The 19,321-nt window shown below is 31.1% G+C and overlaps 1 protein-coding gene and 1 long non-coding RNA gene across 3 annotated transcripts; one reads left to right on the forward strand and one right to left on the reverse strand.

Moving 5' to 3' along the window:
• Window positions 1-1,095: 1,095 nt before the first annotated feature.
• LOC149989123 (uncharacterized) lies at window positions 1,096-2,429 on the reverse strand. The gene is made up of 3 exons (XR_016503249.1): window positions 2,232-2,429; window positions 1,972-2,081; window positions 1,096-1,416 (listed from the first exon to the last, which is right to left on the reverse strand). It is a non-coding gene; the product is annotated as an uncharacterized LOC149989123 (long non-coding RNA).
• Window positions 2,065-3,914, forward strand: LOC112283280 (uncharacterized). 2 transcript variants are annotated; one of them, XM_024521808.3, is made up of 2 exons: window positions 2,065-3,077; window positions 3,197-3,914. In XM_024521808.3, the coding sequence occupies exons 1-2, from the start codon at window positions 2,787-2,789 to the stop codon at window positions 3,719-3,721; spliced, it is 816 nt and encodes a 271-aa protein (XP_024377576.1). In that variant the 5' UTR covers window positions 2,065-2,786; the 3' UTR covers window positions 3,722-3,914. The 2 variants fall into 2 exon arrangements, with proteins under 2 accessions (XP_024377576.1, XP_024377575.1); XM_024521807.3 differs by having other exon boundaries at window positions 2,131-3,077; window positions 3,176-3,914.
• Window positions 3,915-19,321: the final 15,407 nt, after the last annotated feature.

Consider the following 19,321-nt stretch of genomic DNA (forward strand, 5'->3'; position numbering starts at 1 on the left):
CAAGAAGGTAGTATTGGTTTAGAGGAGGGTACTCCGCAACCTCTACAATGCCTTAAAACCTTCAAAAAAAGAGATAATCCACTCTCTCTAAGAAAAATAAAACTTCAGTATTATAATAGAAGAAATATCAATTTAGAAGAGGATAATCTATAATTTCTAAAATACCAATACCTTCAAACAAAGGAATAATCTACACTCTAACAAGAAAGAAGAAGCTCTGATATTAAAGATGAGTGTAGTCTCGACAAACTGTCACAAATTTAGAATATTCACTGAAAATCTAAACAAGAAGCTCAAGAAGAATCGACAAGAATCAGATTAATCAGATGAGTACAAGAACAACACTAGAGAGGTGAGCTAGAGCTCCAAGAGGTGTGTTGTCGAGATTGAAGATCCCCTCAATCTCAGCTCCTATATATATTACAAGCTAGGAAGCTTCTCAAGTAGCTTCCACAAACTAAGAAGCCTCTCAAGCAGCTTCTGTGAGTTAAGAAGCTTCTCAAGCAGCTTCCACGAGCTTGAAAACTTCTCAAGTAGCTTCTACAAACTACAAAGCTTCTCTAAAACCTTCTAAAATCTTCTACAACTTCATAGTGTATGTCTTTGATACCATGCCCACAAGCCCCGCTAATTCAATTATTGAGATGCAAACAATTGGGCTTTTATTATCATTCTAATAAGAAAGCATGAATGATTATGATTTTTTTTTCAAGAATGGTTGAAAAAGCACAATGAAGAGATGAAAAGGGCTCATTGGTGGATTGTTCTTCTAATGATAATATACCATTGCATATTACAAATAATTTTATGACTCTAAACATTGACATTTGTATACTTCTTCTAAATATTTTATTGAAGATCCAACCAATGGATGTTGGAATTATTGCAATATTTATGTGGTACTATAGGTGCTTCTATATGCAAAATATTCTTGATTAAGACAAAGAAAATGAGGTCAACGTGTATAAGTTTGATCAACTAACAACAATGCATTGGTTACTTGCAACTTAAATAGAACTATTTCCAACAATAATAAAGAATTGCTTTAGGTATACTTGGCTCAATCTAGTCAAATTTTTATATTCAACTAGATGATTACAAGATTATTAAGCTTGTTGAGCTTGTTCATCATTAATAAGCAGAGAAAGGCGAAGATGCTTACAACATGCTTAAAAAAGAGTCAGGAGCTATGTCATTCATGCATACAAAGAAGCTATGAAGCCTTTCCATTATTATATCTATGCTTGATGTTGGGAATCTAAGTAAGTATGCTATCCACAAGTTTCTTTGCAATATTTAGCAAAAGTTGTATATAAAAGGTCTCCAACAAAATACGCTCGATTCTTAGTTAAGATAGTAGCCCTTTTGTTTATTTGCATTCCCTTCTGCTTTCCTTGTCCCTATTTTTCTGCTCTTCTACAAAGTTATATTTTTTTTTGTCAAAACCATAATTAAGAACTTAGAAGAAATATAACATAACCACCATAGAACTATGAGAGTTCTTCCATTTTTTAATAATTTATTGGAGGTTAGAACTTAGTCGAAGAGAATTTAGTAGAGATAATATTGTAGTTGATATAAATATTTTGTATAATTTGCTATTAAAATGATTTGGCTTCTTTTTATAATTTACTCTTCTTATAAATATTTATTTAGATATAATGTCTATATTTAATCAAAATTTACAATGGAAATTTTATTAACAACATAATTTGATATTAGATAGAAAAATTTATATATCTATATATATAAGAGCAAAATTCAACTACTTAAAACCATTGCATGTGCTAAAAAGATTTCAAATTTCTTCAAAAAAAATTACTATTTCCTTCTTTTAGTGAAGAACTGTATTCTTTAGTTATTGAACATATGTCACACAAACCTTATTTACAACAATTTTCAAAGGTGTACTCTAATCCATTAAAGTGTCTTTCTTTTAGAAACACCTGATGGTAACATACCTTTTCCTACCTTTGTATTCAAATATGTAGATATATAAAATAAATAAATACTTGACAGCTTTCAATTTCTTTTTGACAAGTTCATTCTCTGTTCCATCTCCTTATCTGAATCACCCTATTCTGAACACCCCCCAATTCCATACATGACAACAAAGTTCAACATGTTGTTTTAACATGTGATATTAGTAAAGTATATTAGTAAAGTATCTGATAACATTAAATATTAGGGATAGCTGTGTTGATATTGGAGGAGCAAGCAGGATTGGCAACCGTTTGTGAACAATCCCGCAGTGTGACGCACACGTTTCTAGCTATGAAATGCACTTGGCTCGGGCCGCTTGCACAGTTCAATGTGCCATCGGAGCTGCAATGTGGTGTTGCAGCGTGCACATCGGTTCTACAGGCGAGGAAACGCCAATTGACGGACTGAGCGTTTGCTAAAGAGACGTCACCATTGCCACCGCACATGCTGCCGCAAGAAGCAGCGCTGCAAATGTTGATGGTCGGTGGAGTTCATCCGAAGGACTCTCCATTCGTCACTTCACTTCGCACCGCGGAACACAAAGTCATGACTCACGCCATGAAAACTCGTTTTCCCTCGGATGTTCTTTGTCCGTGCTGATTGCTGCATATTCTGTGTGGCGAGTGAATGTGTCGTGTGCTGACTAGTTTCATTCAACTCGCTAGAAACTTGAAGGATTTTCGAATCTCGGAGCGTTCGTCGCATCTGCTTTAGCACTTTCCAACATTTGGTTACCTGAAACACAACTTTAGGTTGTGAATTGAAGGAAATCTGTAGGGCATAGATGTGAAAGCAACTCCGTGATGGCCGGCTCGAGGTTGTCTCGCTGCTTGTATTACACATTTCGAAACGTAGCTAAAATCGTGGTGGGCATCAGACACCAAATCTTAAACAGAGATGTTGAACCGGTGGAAGGAGATTGTCATTGCAGCGTTGCGGCAGATTTGGGAGAGCGGAGGTACAAAGAACTGTGCGAGGACGGCGCTCTTTCACTCGAGATGATTGTTTACTGCCAGTCTGAGCTTAGCGCTGTTACAAAATCCCTACAGGCGTCTCGAAGGTTAGTGATACCCGGTTTCGACGACACAGAGCAGGTGAGAACTACGCATAATTCAATGTCGATGGTCCATTTTGAATGTAACAAATTATTTCCCAATACAAATTGCAACTGAAATAGCACTTATTATGTCAGCGCGTGGAGATTGTGGTGCAGAGGAAGAGATTTCTCAACCACGACTTTCTCATCCTGAAACTCCAACCTCGTGATCGAGACGTGCCGCCGTTACACATTTGGGCCGAGAAAGTGGGTGAAGACCATAGCAGCGGCGAAGATCGCCCAGGTATTCACATCTCACTTTGCAACGATGTTGAAGACGTCGAGCAAAGATGTTCTCTCCTTAAGATTGCATGTGGATGTTCCGTCAGTCTTCCCGACATCCTCTCCATTCTGCAGAGACAAGGTCCAAATTACGATGAAAGAAACGACAATTGCTGGGACTACACAAGAGAGACAACCAAGTGGCTGTTGGAGGCCTGCATTCAGGACTGCAGGACTAGGGCTAGAGATAAAATGAGGCTGCAGGCACAGGTGACACACTTGGAGGCGAATCTGTTCCGAAACCACGCCATCAACACTATCCAGAGCGCAGCGGAAATGTGCCGCAACTTGAATGCGCCTGTGCAGTGTCCATTGCAGACTCTCCGTATTGTCCACCGATGCTCTTGTGGTCTTCGGTGACCGCGGTCGTCGGGTCCTCGGTCTTCGGTATTTTATACTCGATTGTATAGACATGACTTTTGTGCCTATGTGTTATGGTTATACAACTGTACATATGCTAAAGTCATGGTTTTATACATATTGTATGAAGATCTTGTTATAATGTTGTATTATTTATATGTATGGTATAATAAAATAGTATTAATTTGACAAAGTGGGATTTTTAATTATAGTATATTTATTTATTTTTAAATAAAACTTACTTTTTTGAGACTAAATAAATTGTTGTTATTATTTTTGGCTAATAAATTTGAAAAAAAGAATAAATACCATCTCATTAATTTAATTGATTATTGAAATATTTGATATGAAATTTAATCATTTTTTAAAATTAATATTTTTATACTTTATATATTAATAAGTTACCAATAATCATAAGTGAAAAAAAATCTCATTAAGAAAAAAAAAAGATTTTATATTTTTAAGAAAAATTGTACTAATATTGTGGAGAACCAAAATACATTGCTCAACATTGTCTAAAGAAGCAATGCAATGATGAATAAGAAATTAAATTGTTAAAGAAGACAATGTGTTGGAAAATAAGTTTGTTTAATTATGATAGGGACAATGAGACTTGAATCTTATACAACAACTAATAAAGGTCTTATTTTCTTCTCAAAACCTTAACCTTGTTTTACAAAAGATATTTATTGTAAAATTTGTATCTATTTAGATTTAAGAGCTTCAACTTATTTTATAGACAAAGATTTTGTTAAAAAACATAAAATATTTGTAATAAAGAAAATTAAGCATCTACACAAAAACGTCACAAATTGTCATTTGTTGTCTTTTAGAGATATTATTAATAAAATTACTTATAAATAAAATAAATAATGATCATAATAATATGATAATATTTAGGGTTATTGATCACCTTCTAAGCTCATCATTTATGGTTTATTGTGACCAAAGAAGTATAATCCTTAAATTAACTAGATTTCTTATAATCTCAATTTATCTTATAGTATAATTCATACTTTTGTTATCTAAGTGAAAAGTCATAAGTTTAGTACAACCAAAGCTTTATTAGTAAGTGCAAGAGCTTCATATATGCAACAAAAAAAGACAATTTTTACTATCTATGCTACATCTATTTGTCACGGACATATATTTATTGTAATTATTACTTAGGTGATATGAATAGGTAGAAGTAGATAAAATTAGATTAATTTCATAATATCTTCTAGAGAAGCTTCCTAAAAACTTTATAGATGCTGCTTTGACTTTATATATGTTTATACTTGATTGGTAGGTCAGAAACTTGATCAACAAGTTAATCACGTGCCACACATATTGGTAGCTTACGGAACAAGCTAGCTATGTGGCGCTCACATAGAAAACTTGCCTTGCAAGTTAAGATAAGTGTTGTGCAAAGCCAACACGTTTTTGGAGGTCTTATAGAATATTGCCATGTAGCTCCCAAGTAGATAGTGTATAAGGAGGCAAGAGTGAAGCCTTCTTCACTCTTGTCAACTCCTTTCTTGCTTCTAGTCTAGTTTCAAGGGTCTCTAGTTTTCTTGTCTTTTGGCAATAGCCATTTCAGTTTCTTTCTTTTATATATATATATATATATATATATATATATATATATATATATATATATATATATATATATATTATTTCTATTTTGTCATTTTTCTTTGAGAAAAAGTCTTACTTATCTATTTATTTTTATCAAGTTCTTGTCCTTGACAGATTGACAAGAGTGTACTTACAATATCAGAGCTTTGTCTAATCTTGATTAAGAGTGGATTACCTCCTTTTCTTGATAAGACACTAGCATATTAGAAGTTACGGATTACCTTCTTCTAAACTGATATTATTCTTAGTATTTTCTTTGTTCTCAAGTCCTCTCTTTTATTTGTCTTGAGCGATATTAGACATCTTCTCTTTTCCAAGTATTATTATGGTAGAACTTGTTGAAATAAAGAGTGCAATGGTACAAATGCAAGAGCAATTGAGGGAGTTAATGCTTGTAATGCATCAACTCAATTTACCACCACAAGGAACAACAAGATTGGTAGGAAGTGAAGATATAGAAATGATTGAAGCTGCTTTAATATTTGCACCAAATCATATCCCTTTTCTTATGGTAAAATATCCTTGTAGTATTAGAGAACCAAGAATTACCATATCGAAGAAGTTTGATGGCATCGGATCAAAGTTTAGAGGATTTATTAATCAAATACAACTTGTAATTAAACTTCAATTCCAAAGCTATCCATCTCCAGGATTGCAAGTTAGATTCATTGGTATAGTTCTTTCAGATTCAGCATTATCATGGCTTTCATCTTTTTTTGAACGTCGAGATTCAATATTGGATAATTTGGAGGCTTCTTTGATAGAGTTTTGATCCATGTATGGAGAGTATGATGCAATTTGTGTTGCAACCAACAAGATCCGTATTTTACGACAAGACAATTGATCAGTAATGTTGTATGCTTCACAGTTTTGACAACTTGCAACTGATATCAAATAGGATGATACTGTACTTGATAGCCAATTTCTCTACGGATTAAAATATGAGGTAAAAAAATTGATGCTCAACTTACCTAATCCTCAAACATTGACTCAAGCAATTGGCTTTGCTACAAAGTGCGATAATTATTTTTTTGAATTTTGATTAGAGAATCATACAAATAGACCTCAACGTTACTATAATTCAATGGCAACACCAATGTCTCTTCAACACATACATTCTGAAGTAGAGGATACACAAATTGATGCGGTATGTTTCAAACTTCTTATTGAGCAAGAAAAGATTCATCATTGTTAGGAAGGATTGTGCTTATATTGTGGAGAACCTAAGCACACTACTCAATATTGCTCAAAGAAGTGACACAACCATAAAATAAAGAGTATGTCTATCAAATAAGATAGTATGTCAAAAAACAAGTTTATCTAGATACAATAGGAACCGTGTGGCTGGAACCTTGTACAACACCTAGTGAAGGTCCTATTTTCTCCTCAAAACTCTTTCCTTCTTTTACTATAAATTTTATTTTAGGACCTTAATATCACAAAGCCTCTACCTTGTTAGATTGAGGAGTCTCAACATGTTTTTTAGATGAAGAATTTGTTAAAAGATATAGCATATTTTTAATGAAGAAAACTAAATCTATTCATATAGAAGTCATAGATGATCATCCGTTGTCTTCAAGAGATATTATTCATGAAATACTTCCTATAGAAGTAGCAACTAATGGTCATATTAGCTTTGTAATATTTAATATCATTAGATCTCCCTCTAATCTAGTCATTTTAGGTTTATCATGGCTAAAAAAATATAACCCTAAAATAGATTAGACTTCTTGTAATCTTGACTTTTCTAAAACCATCACAATAACCTTGTAAGTCAATGTTTTTACTACCAAGGCATAATTTAAAGTCTTTTGTAACTTTTAAGTACCTCAATATCTTCTTTACCATTTTCCAATGCATTAGTCCAGCCTTAGACATGTATTGGCTTACAACACTTATCACATAAGCAAGATCTACTCTTGTGGCCACTATTCCAAACATGACTAAGCCTACAACTGCCTTATATGGAATACTTTGCATCTCACCTTCAACTTGTACAAACTCTTCATCCATGAACTTCATTAACTTCAAATTTACCTCCGAGGATGTTCCAAGGGATTGCACTTCTCCATGTTGAATTGTTTCAATATTTCTTCAATGTACTTGGTTAGGCTTATTATAATGGTCTTATTACCATGATCTCTTATAAATTCCACTCTCAAAAAATAGTACAACTTTTTCAAATCACTCATCTCATATTTCTTCTCTAATTAGGCCTTCATCCAATCCATCTTTTCCATATTGTTAGTCAAGATGATCAAATCATCAATATAAAGGATTAAAATTTGTAAGAACTCTCTAGATTGCATCACATACAATGAATGATCAGCCTCACTCCTCACAAACCCTTTATTGACAAAAAAGGTGTCAATTTGTTGGTACCACGCCCTTGGTGATAGTTTAAATCTATACAAGGATTTTTTTAATTTGCACATAAGATGTTCTTTGCCTTGTTGTAGAAATCCTTGAGTTTGATCCATGTAGATGTCTTCTTATAATTTTCTATTCAAAAAGGCCGTCTTTATATCTATTTGATGTATTTCCAAATTCATTGCTGCTTCAATAGCTACAATGGTTCTAATGGTGGTGAATTTGGCAAAGGGTACATAAGTCTCATTGAAATCAATTCCAACAACTTGTGAATATCCTTTGGTAACTAATCTTACCTTGTGCCTCACCACCACACCCATTGCATCTCTTTTAGTCCTAAACACATACTTACAACCAACACTAGATCGATTTGTTGGAAGAGGTGTCAATTTCCATATACCATTGTCTCTTAGAATTAGGTACTAATCTTTATTGAAGAAAAGTACTTTAAAAGCTATAAATACTTAGCATCAACAAGGAGTGTAGTCTAAGAGAAGTACTTCCAATACTCTTTACTTATAGATGGTGGTTTACTTACCAACGATGTAACTTCCAACTTTTGATATTACATCCATTTTTACTTCATCCACCTAAATCCTAGGTTCTTTCTTAACTTAGCTGCTACCTACAAGCCCTTCGTGCCACCACAATAACTTACTTTAACTCTTTGCTATCTTTTTATCATTTGCAACATATAATGCTTAATCTCAATATGGTTATAACTAAGCAAGTAATTGCTGATCTTCAATATTCTCACTTTCCTAATATTCAAAAGGCTTTTAATCCTAATCTCTGAATGAGATCATGATGTCTATCCTTTACTAATGTCTAAAATATCATTCCTATGATTGCTCAATTGACCTTCAAAAAGGAGCACAACCATCATTTGGACCAATCTACAATTTATTACAAAATGAGTTGGTTGAACTCAAGGAGTATATTGAAGAAAATCTAGTCAAGAACTTCATATGCCATTCCAAATCTCCAGCAAGAGCTCAAATTTTATTTGTGAAGAAAAAAAATGAATCATTGCGAATGTGTGTCGATTATCAAGGACTCAACAAAATCACCATCAAGAACAAGTATTTGCTACATTTGATATCTGCATTCCTTGATCAATTGAATCAAACTAAGATCTATACAAAAATAGATTTATAAGGAGCATAGAATCTGGTATGCATCAAAAAAGGAGATGAATGGAAGACTACATTTTGAACAAGGTATAGATATTTTGAATACAATGTCATGCCTTTTGGACTTACAAATGCACCAGCAACATTCCAACATCTAATAAATGATGTCTTTCGGGAGTTTTTAGATGATTTTTTTGTTTGTTATCTAAATGATATCTTAATCTATTCTAAGAATATAGAAGAATATGAACTTCATGTTCGTTGTATGTTACAAAAATTGAGAAATACGAGACTCTATGCAAAGAAAAAAAAATGTATATTTCACCTTACTGAAGTCAACTTCTTAGGATATATCATTTCAAATGATGGAATTATGATGGATCCTAAGAAAGTTCAAACTATTATGGATTGGAAGATCCCAAAAATAATAAAAGATGTTCAATGCTTTTTGGGATTTACCAACTACTATCGGATCTTCATCAAAGACTTCTCTCAAGTTGCAGCTCTTCTTACACATTTGACTTATAAAGACAAACTTCAATGGAATTAAGGAGCAGAAGTAGCATTTGAAACTTTGAAGATAGCCTTTGATTTTGCACCAATCTTGTATTGCGTCAATTTTTTTAAGCCATTTTTTATAGAAACAAACACATCAAACTTTGCTTTAGATATTGTACTGTTACAAATGGGAATAGATGATAAATTTCACCTAATAGCTTTTTATTTCAGAAAATTTTTAGTAGCCAAGTTCAACTACGAGATCCACAACAAAAACTTCTTACAATCATGGATTCGTTTCAAGAATAGCGCCATTATCTAGAAGGTGCTCTTAGTCCAGTCATTGTATATATAGATCATAAGAACATTGAATATTTTATATCAACATATGTTTTAAATTATTGTCAAGTTTGTTGAAGTATATCTTTGTCAAGATTCAAATTCAAGATCACTTATCGATTGCAAAAACAACAAGGTTTGTCAAATGCACTCTCTAAATGATCATACCTTGCATCAAAAGAAGGAGATGCTACTTTTGATCAGCAACGGATAATTCTCTTGAAGCTAGAGCATCTTCATCTTCGAGCAATGAAATCAATACTAACTATTGATTCAACTTTCATTAAGCAAGTTCAGTTAAGTATGTCTCCTAATCCTCTTATTCGTGATATTAAGAGAAACCCTTTAAGTCTCATGATAGTTTCAAGTTTGAATTCAAGAACAATCTACTATATTTTGAGGGACGCCTATATATTCCAGAAGGTGAAGTTCGATTATGTGTTTTTTTAACCTCGTCATGACTTTCTAATAGTAGGAAATTTTGGATATAATAAAACTTTGGAATTAATATCCAGGGATTTTTGGTAGCTCTAAATGTGGAAGATAGTCAAAGATTTTGTACAATCTTGTGATGTTGTTCAAGTTCAAAAACTCCTCGTCATCGACCTTACGAACTTTTTTAGCCATTATCCATTCCAAAATAACCATGGTCTTTTGTTTCTATGGATTTCATTATGGATCTTCTAATCTCAAGTTTTTATGATTTCATATTTGTGATAGTAGATTATTTTACCAAGATGGCACATTTTGTATCATGTACAAAATCTATTATAGGTGAAGAAACAACTAAGTTCTTTCTTGACAATATCTATCGCTATTATGGATTATTCAAGGATATTATATCAGATAGGAGAATTCAGTTTGTATCAAGATTTTGGCGAACTCTTTTCAAGTTTCTAAAAGTGAATATAAAACTATCTTCGACATTCCATCCTAAAACTGATGGACCAACGGAGCATGTTAATCAAGTTTTGGAGTAGTATTTAAGATGTACCATCAACTATCAACAAGATAATTAAATAATTCTTCTGCCATTGGTAGAGTTTGCTTATAATAACACGATACATTCTTCTACAAAATAAACACCTTTCTTTACCAATTATGGTTATCATCTACGACTTGATACTTTTGTCTTTTCAAAAGCTAATAATTCTCTAGTAAAAGATTTGACAAATCATTTGTCAAAGCTACATGCAACAATAAAGGCACAACTAAAAGAAGCTCAAGAACAACAAAAGATCAATGTAGATGTCTATTAAGAGGAACAACTATTATTCCACATGGGTAACAAGGTATGATAACTTTGTTGCAATATCAAGACTACTTGTTCTTGTGACAAGTTGGACTATCGAAGGTTTGGACCATTTTTTATTTCTGCACAAATCAATCCAGTTGCATATTGTTTACACCTACTGGAGTCAATAAAAATCCATCTAATATTCCACGTGTCTCTTCTTGAACCATAAAAGACAGTGGACATACTAAGAAAAAGACAAGCTCTACCTCTTCTTATAGAAGTGGATAATAATAAAGAGTTCAAAGTGGAAGAAGTCCTAGATTTAAGGCGACACTGAAATAAATTGAAATATCTTATCTATTGGCACGGATATGATATTAGTGAATACACATAGGAGCCAATAAAGAATCTTACAAATGCAGAAAAGGCGGTGGAGGCTTTCATTGATGACATCCATCAAAATCAAGATGAAAACCTTTCTTATTAAAAAAAAACAAGATCTAAGCAAGATAACATTCTACTTTCAATCCTTGTTTATAGCTTCATTGTAGTTGTGACGCTGAAGAGATGGAAAACCAACAACTAGTGGATTTGACTCAAGAGCCTTTGTTTGCTCACCTACTAGATGAGACATTACAATTGTCATGACCTTTAAGACGACGCAATGAAGATGAAGATCTTTAAAAATGACATGTTCTTCTTCGAATAGATGGTGAGATACAACGCGTTTGGTATCAAAACCTTCAAAGGGACTCTCGATGTTTGGTGATTTTACTAGAGGTAGAAACAATTCTTGACAGTGTTCCAAATATTTTATTTGAGGGAAGTTATAAAAGCCTCAACAACAATCAAATAATTAAGTGGTCTTTCCGCCTTGGTATGGGACACTATCGATGGTTGAGAGGCCCTAAAAATCATCTTTGAAGAGAATAAAGATTAGAATATGTGGCAAATATAATTTGCAGCCTCTTAGACTTCTTCGACATGTGATCACCGCTCTTCGTGGAACTTTTTCCTATAAAGGGAGATAATATCACGGACATATATTTATTGTAATTATTATCTAGGTGATATGAATAGGTAGAAGTAAGTAAAAGTAGATTAATTTCATAATATCTTCTAGAGAAGCTTTCTAGAAACTTTATAGATGTTGATTTGACTTTACATATATTTATACTTGATTGGTAGGTCAAAAACTTGGTCAACAAGTTAATAAATTTTTTAAATTAAAAGATTTCAAGATTAGTAAGAGATGTCTAATGATTTTTTAAATGCATCAATTATAATTAGAGATTTATTAAGAATTTTTCTTAAGTTATTACTTTATTTATACGTTTAAATTATAAAGCCAAACTTAAATGAAATAAAAAAGCTCAAACATCACTTGAAGCTTTAAAAAAAACTATTTTTATATTCCTAATTTTAAATTACATTGATTTTTTTGAGAAATTTTTTATGAAAATAAAAGCATTGGACTTTGCTTTGAGTATAATGTTATTATAAATGGCAACATATGACAAACTTCTCTATTTAGTTTTTTATTTAAATTTTTTTTTAGTGATTAAGATCGATTACAAGATCTACAATAAAGAGTTTTTTACAACCATGGATTCATTTCAAGAATAGTGCCATTATTTGAAATATTCTTTAAGACTAGTAATTGTTTACATAATTAAAAAGAATCTCAAGTCTATTATGTCAATACGTATTTTTAATCATCACTAAGCTCATTAGAACATGACATTGTTAAGATTTGATTTCAAGTTTACTTATGACTACAAAAATAATAAGATTTGTCAAATGTCTTTTTTAGATATTCTTATTATGTATTAAAAGGGGAAAAAAAAAACTTTTGAATAACAACTAATAATTCTTTTGAAGCTAGAGAAATTTCATCTTTGAACAATAAAATCAATATTGAATGTTGATTCAACCTTTCTTAATTAAGCTCAATCAAGTATGTTTTTAGGTCTTTTTATTTCTGATATTAATTTTTTTTTGGTGGCTTCAAAAGAAGAAAGCAATTAAAGACTTTGTATAATTATATGATATTTGTTTAAGATCAAAGATTCTTTATTTTAGATCTTATTATGGATCTTCCAATCTTAAGTTCTTATGATGATATAATTATGATAGCAGATTATTTTAAGGCAATAGATATTTAATAATATATAAAAAAACTTATTATATATAAAAAAATAGCAAAGACTTTACCTTAACAATATTAAATACTATTAAGGATTATTGAAGAATATTATATTGGATTTAAAGACTCAATTTTTATTAAAATTTTGAAAAATTCTTTTCAAGATATTGAAGGTGGATATATAACTATTTTTGACTTTTTATCTTCAAAATAATGGACATATAGAATTAATGAATCAAGTTTTAAAGTAATATTTTAGATGTATCATCAACTACCACCAAGATGATTAGACAAAGTTTTTGCCATCAACAAATTTTTCTTATAATAATATAATATATTTTTTTAATTTAATAAATAATTTTTTATGATAATTATGGTTATTATTTATAATTTGATGATTTTGACTTCTCAAAAATTAATAATTTTATAAAAAAATATTTAAAAAGTTATTTTTAAGAATTACATGTATCAATCCTTTATTTGTGAGTTAATAAGCTTTTTATACCAAAATACCTACAAATCTACCTTATTTGTTATTAAAATCTATAAGAAAGAACATTCTTTTAAGAAAAATTAATTATTTTAATATACTTAATTAAAATATTACATATTTATTTCATTTCTGCTACCAAAAATTGATATGTTTTTATTCCACCAATAGAGTTACTATTCTTTTTTAGAAAAGCTCTATTCTAAATACTACTCTTTTCTAAAAAATCTACTTAATTATTCATATAATTACATACCATTACTACATAATTATTCTTTATTAATTGGTTGAATGTAAACCAAGTTGAAATACAATATATTATAATTTAAATTTCATAAATAAAGATTTAGAAACTACAAGAATAATTAGAAGTAACTACTTATGATCCTTCTACTTTCAATTTCTTTACTAACTACTTAATATTATAGATGTCTTTTTAACCTTGAATATATGTTGAACTTGATTCTCTCAAGATTTCTATACTTTTGAAGATTATAAAAAGTGAAAATTCTAAACAATTCCACACCAACCATTAAATACCTTGCATGGCCACCTAATTCTATTAATTTTGCTATAGTCAAACTTGTCTCTTTTTTATTACTATTTCAATGTTCTTCTTTCTTTTTATTATCCATAGACATTAGTTGAGCTCAATTGATTTTTTCTATTACTATCTTTTATTTGGCCCATTGATTTTTTTATTATTACTTTGCATCTTAGACCATTTTTAGTAAAGTCATCCTTCAATTCAATCTTAATTGGCTTTGAATTTTTTCTTAAAATTTTTTAATTTTCTTCAACCATCAGCTTCATTTATAAGACAAGCTATAGCTCAGATTATCTTTCTATGCTTTGTTTATTCCATATGTTTCTTCAATAGGCTCAATTAGATTCTTATAGCAATACATGTCTATATTCGTCATCTCCTACTACCATCAACAATTCTTTTGTATATTACCCTGTAATCAAGAATTCATTTTTTGCCTCATCAATGGTTTCTTCTTCTTCAAAGTTTTTTTTGGTAGAAATTTCTTTCTTGCAACTTGTTAACTAAGCTCTAAATAAAAATTTGTAATGTAATACTTTTATATTTTGAGTAAAATTTTAAAATATTTACTTGAATAACAACTTGACTTGTAAAGTATTCTTTATATTCCTTACACCTTCAAAGCAATAAATGGCTTCTTTTATAATTAAATCCTTGGTCCATTTTCTTTTTATTTTTATTTAAATATTATTTCAATACTTAAGCAAATTTTTAAAATTCTTCTAAATTCTACTTTAAGAATCCAAAAGTCACTTCAAGCATATCCTTGAGATTTTTCAAAAAAAAATTCACTTATAATCTATTCTAACATGCTAATTTTTTTAACCTAACTTTTCTAGAATTATCAAAGACATGAATCAAGATAAGAAAAATTTCAAAACTTTCTTATATAATACAAAAAGAATGAATATTTACTCTAAAATTATTATAGTATTAAGACTCTAATGGCTATTGCTAAAGATAAGAAGAGTGTAGATTCTTGAAACTAAACTAAGAACAAGGCAAATATTGATAAGAATGAAGAAGGCTTTATTCTTGTCTCCATATATACTATCTAATTAGAAGGTACTTGGTGACATTCTATACAATATCTAATATGTGTCTAATTTTTAAGACATGTCTTAACTTGTAAGGCAAATTTTTATATATATGCCATATCATTAGCTTATACTACAAGCTATAAACAAGTGTAATACATGGCTAAGTTGTTGGCCAAGTTTCTAACCTATTAATTACTTATAGATAAGTATAAAGATGAAATTGCATCTATAAAGCTTCTAAGAAGCTATCTTATAAGATATTATTAAATTAACTTATTTTTATATATTCATAATATCTAAATAATTATTAAATTAAATATGTATGTTTATGTCATTACTTCCTATTTTAAAAATGTATTCTAGAAGGAACAAAGATCATATGTTGAAAAAGTCTAAGATATGGTGAATTATATTTAAGACATACTTTGATCTTAGTTTCCTTCAAAGGTGGTTGATAGATTGTCTTAGCCATCAATCATGATTTATTTTATGATAGAAAGACTATCTTATTATTTGATCATTGTTGAGTCCTTCATAACTTCTTTTTAACAAAATATTTGTTAAATCATCAAGAATTATTCCTACTTCTATAAAAATCACTAAACATTGAGAGTTTCTTTCAAGATTGTGATAGTGAATGCATTATATCTTGCAATGTATTTAAAGAAGAACATGTTGTTCTTGAAGGTCTTTATTTTGATTGTGTTGTATTTAAGATCATCACAATTATAATGTCTTATTTCATAAGTCAATAAATGATGGTTCTTGAATTAAATCTATTGGCTATTGATTTTTCATCTTCAATATCAACAATATGCAAAAACCACAAAATATGATAGAAGATAGAATACAATCCTTACCAATCATTTTTTTTAATAATAAAAATTATTTATTCTTAATCTTGATTTTGGTAGATGTTCTCAATAAAAAATATCAATTTTCTTTGTCATGTTTATATGATTCTTAACTAGCTTCCATGTGCATTTACTAATATCATATTTGCACCAATATATAAGATGTTTCAAATTATTTTAGTGCTACTTTGAATCTAAGACTTTTTCAACCTCAAATTCTTTATTATTATTTACTTCTATAGAAGTAGGTGGTACTTATCTTCTTTTCATCATATTCACTATCTTATATAAATCAAGAAAAGACACATAAAATACAAGATGAATCTTCATTGATTCTAGTAGATATAATCAATAAGCAGTTGTATAGATTTGCTCACAAATAAGAAAAGATTCAAGCCTATAATAATCCAACTTATTATAAGGACAAATAGTTTTAATATTGCAATAAAGTAATTATACCTTGTTACCTATGTTGAATTGTGGTTGTTCTTTGCAATAGAAATTTATATTAATCTTTTGTTGTTCTTGAGCTTCTTCTAATTGCGCCTTGATTGTTGCATATAACTTTTATAAAGAATTTGCAAAATCTTTTGCAATAAGATTATCAACTTTTCAAAAAACAAAAGCATCAAGTCATAGATGATAATTATAATTGACAAAAAAAGGTGTTTGTTGTGTAAAAAAATTTACCAAATTATTGTATATAAAAATTTCCAATAACAAAAGAGTTTTTTACTCAACTTAATAATAGTTGATAGTATACCTCAAATATTGCTCCAAAATTTAATTCACTTATTTTTTTTATCCATCAATTTGATGATAAAAGGCCAAAGATAATTTTATATCTACTTCCAATATTATTGTTCTCGTTGTATTCAAGCTTCAATATACCAAAGGAATTGAACTAATAGAGGTAGATTCAAATATGGAAAAAGACTGGTTATATAAATTGGGTCTGTTAGTATCACAATTGATTGTATTTTGGCTATCTGAAATCAATTATCAAACTACAAAACACCAAGGTTTACTACTTCCGTCTTAATTCAACACATAATCTATTCTACGACTATCAATTCAACAATACTTCCATATTCTTATTAGTTCATCTTCTACTTACTCTCTTTGTGGTTTATATATATTCAATTACTGATCTGTAGCTTACTTATTATATTCAGTTTTTCAATTCATCACACAAAATTTAATATCTTCATTTAACACAACACAATTCGATAATCTCAATTCTCAAGGTCACAGATTTTTTCCAAATCTATTAGTCCAAAGTCATATTCTACAATATTCTAATCACAGTTTCAATAATACTTCTCTCAATTATAATTCTTCATAAGCAAATAATAAAAGCAAAGAAAACAAAGAGATAACACCAAGCTTATTCCGGCTTACGACTCTCACAATCTGGCCCCCCGGCTTACGACTCTCATAGTTTGGCTCGGATCTCCTACTTCTCAACCTCTTTATCCTATCAAAAGATGGACCGTCGGCCAACAGATTCCAAAGGTTATGACCCTTTGAATTCTTAACCATTTGTTCCACTAACAACTTAATGTTACCAACTAAACTACCTAACTTTAAGTCTAATTCTCAAGGTTGTTAATAACCAAGCAGTAACTTACCACAAAATTTATTTACCTATTCTACATAGCCCCACTCCTAATTGTGCAGTGCCTTTGTAAACACATAATCGTTACCTATTTAAAAACTACTTAACAAAACTCTACAAAGGTACTATTTCCTTTGGCCCATCCAATTGATCATTTGCTGCATTATCGAATATGCGTTCTACTGAATCTGGTTCCAATTACAAATCTTCTTCTTCCTCCTCCAGTCTGTCCATCAGCTCCTTCCTCACTGGTTTGGAAGATCTTCATTATACTCTTCCAATTCACGGACTTGAGCTTCCAGTTTCAGGATCTGGACATCCCGAAGTTTTAATTGTTGCTGCTGCTAACTTATCCATTCAGAAACATCTTCAATAGACACTTGTGACCGGCTCCTCACTGTTAACTCTTAATTGGAACTACTACTCTCAAAAATACAAGAAATATAAGAAAATGGCATTCTAGCCAACCCAAAACAACACCACAGAATGACTTCAACTCGTGCCCCACTGTTAGGGACATAATCCTTAGAACCTTCTAGAGACAAGTTTCTAGAACCTCCTAGAAGCAAGTCTCTGGAATCTTCTAGAAGCTTCTTAGTTGGTAGAAGATATTAGAGACATAGTCCTTAGAACCTTCTAGAGATAAGTTTCTAGAACCTTTTAGAAGCAAATCTCTGGAACCTTCTAGAAGCTTCCTAGTTGGTAGAAGTTGCTTGAGAAGCTTCCTAAATAGAAGTATATATTGGAATCGAGGCTGAAGAGTTCTTCAGTCTCGACAACACATCCCTTGGAACTCTAGGTCACCTCTCTGGTGTTGTTCTCATCTGATTAATCTAATTCTTGCCAATTCTTCCTGAACTTCTTGTTAGATCTTAAGTCTGTATTTTTGTGTCCGTGACAATTTGTCGAGACTTCACTCACCTTAGATATCAGAGTTAGTTTCTTCCTCGTTAGAGTGCAGATTACTCCTCTGCTTGGAAGTGTACTAGTATTTTAGAGATTGCGGATTACCCTCTTCTAAACTGATACTTCTCTTGTTACAATATTGGAGACTTATTCTTCTTGGAAAGAGTGGATTGTTCCTTTTTTTGAAGCTCTTAAGGTATTTTAGAGGTTGCGGAGCACCCTCCTCTAAACCAATATTGTCTTCTTGTAGAGTCATTTCTGTCCTTCTCTTAGAATGGCCAGAAGCCAAGACATTAGTATGACGGAAAGTTCGGAGTCCAGGTTAGATGCTATCATGAATGCCCTCATTACGTTATCGCAAAGAAATACAGAGATTGAAGGAGTCGTGGCAAGGCTTCATAATGATGGAGCATCTGGGATGGCACAATCTAGGTTGTACCAGCCTCAAACTTATGTACTTGGAGATGCAACTTTGCCTCAGGTTCGATAAGCATCGCTGATTCTACAACATAAAGAGCCCTGAGTTAGCCTTCCGGACAAGTTCGATGGTACGCGTTCCAAGTTTTGAAGATTCGTCAATCAAATCAGGTTGATAACAATTTTACAACCCGAACGCTATCCAACGGAGGAATCACGTATTGAGCTTGTTGGAACCTTACTTACAGGGCAAGTTCTATCATGGTTTGCCCCTTTGTTTGAGAAATGATCGTCCATATTAAAAAACTTTGAAACCTTTTTGGAGGCGTTTGCGGAAGCATTTGGTGAATATGACAAGGTTCGATGGGGTACAATAAAGATCCGG

Source organism: Physcomitrium patens, chromosome 6, assembly GCF_059467195.1.
Source record: "Physcomitrium patens ecotype Gransden chromosome 6, ASM5946719v1, whole genome shotgun sequence".
Taxonomy (NCBI): domain Eukaryota; kingdom Viridiplantae; phylum Streptophyta; class Bryopsida; order Funariales; family Funariaceae; genus Physcomitrium; species Physcomitrium patens.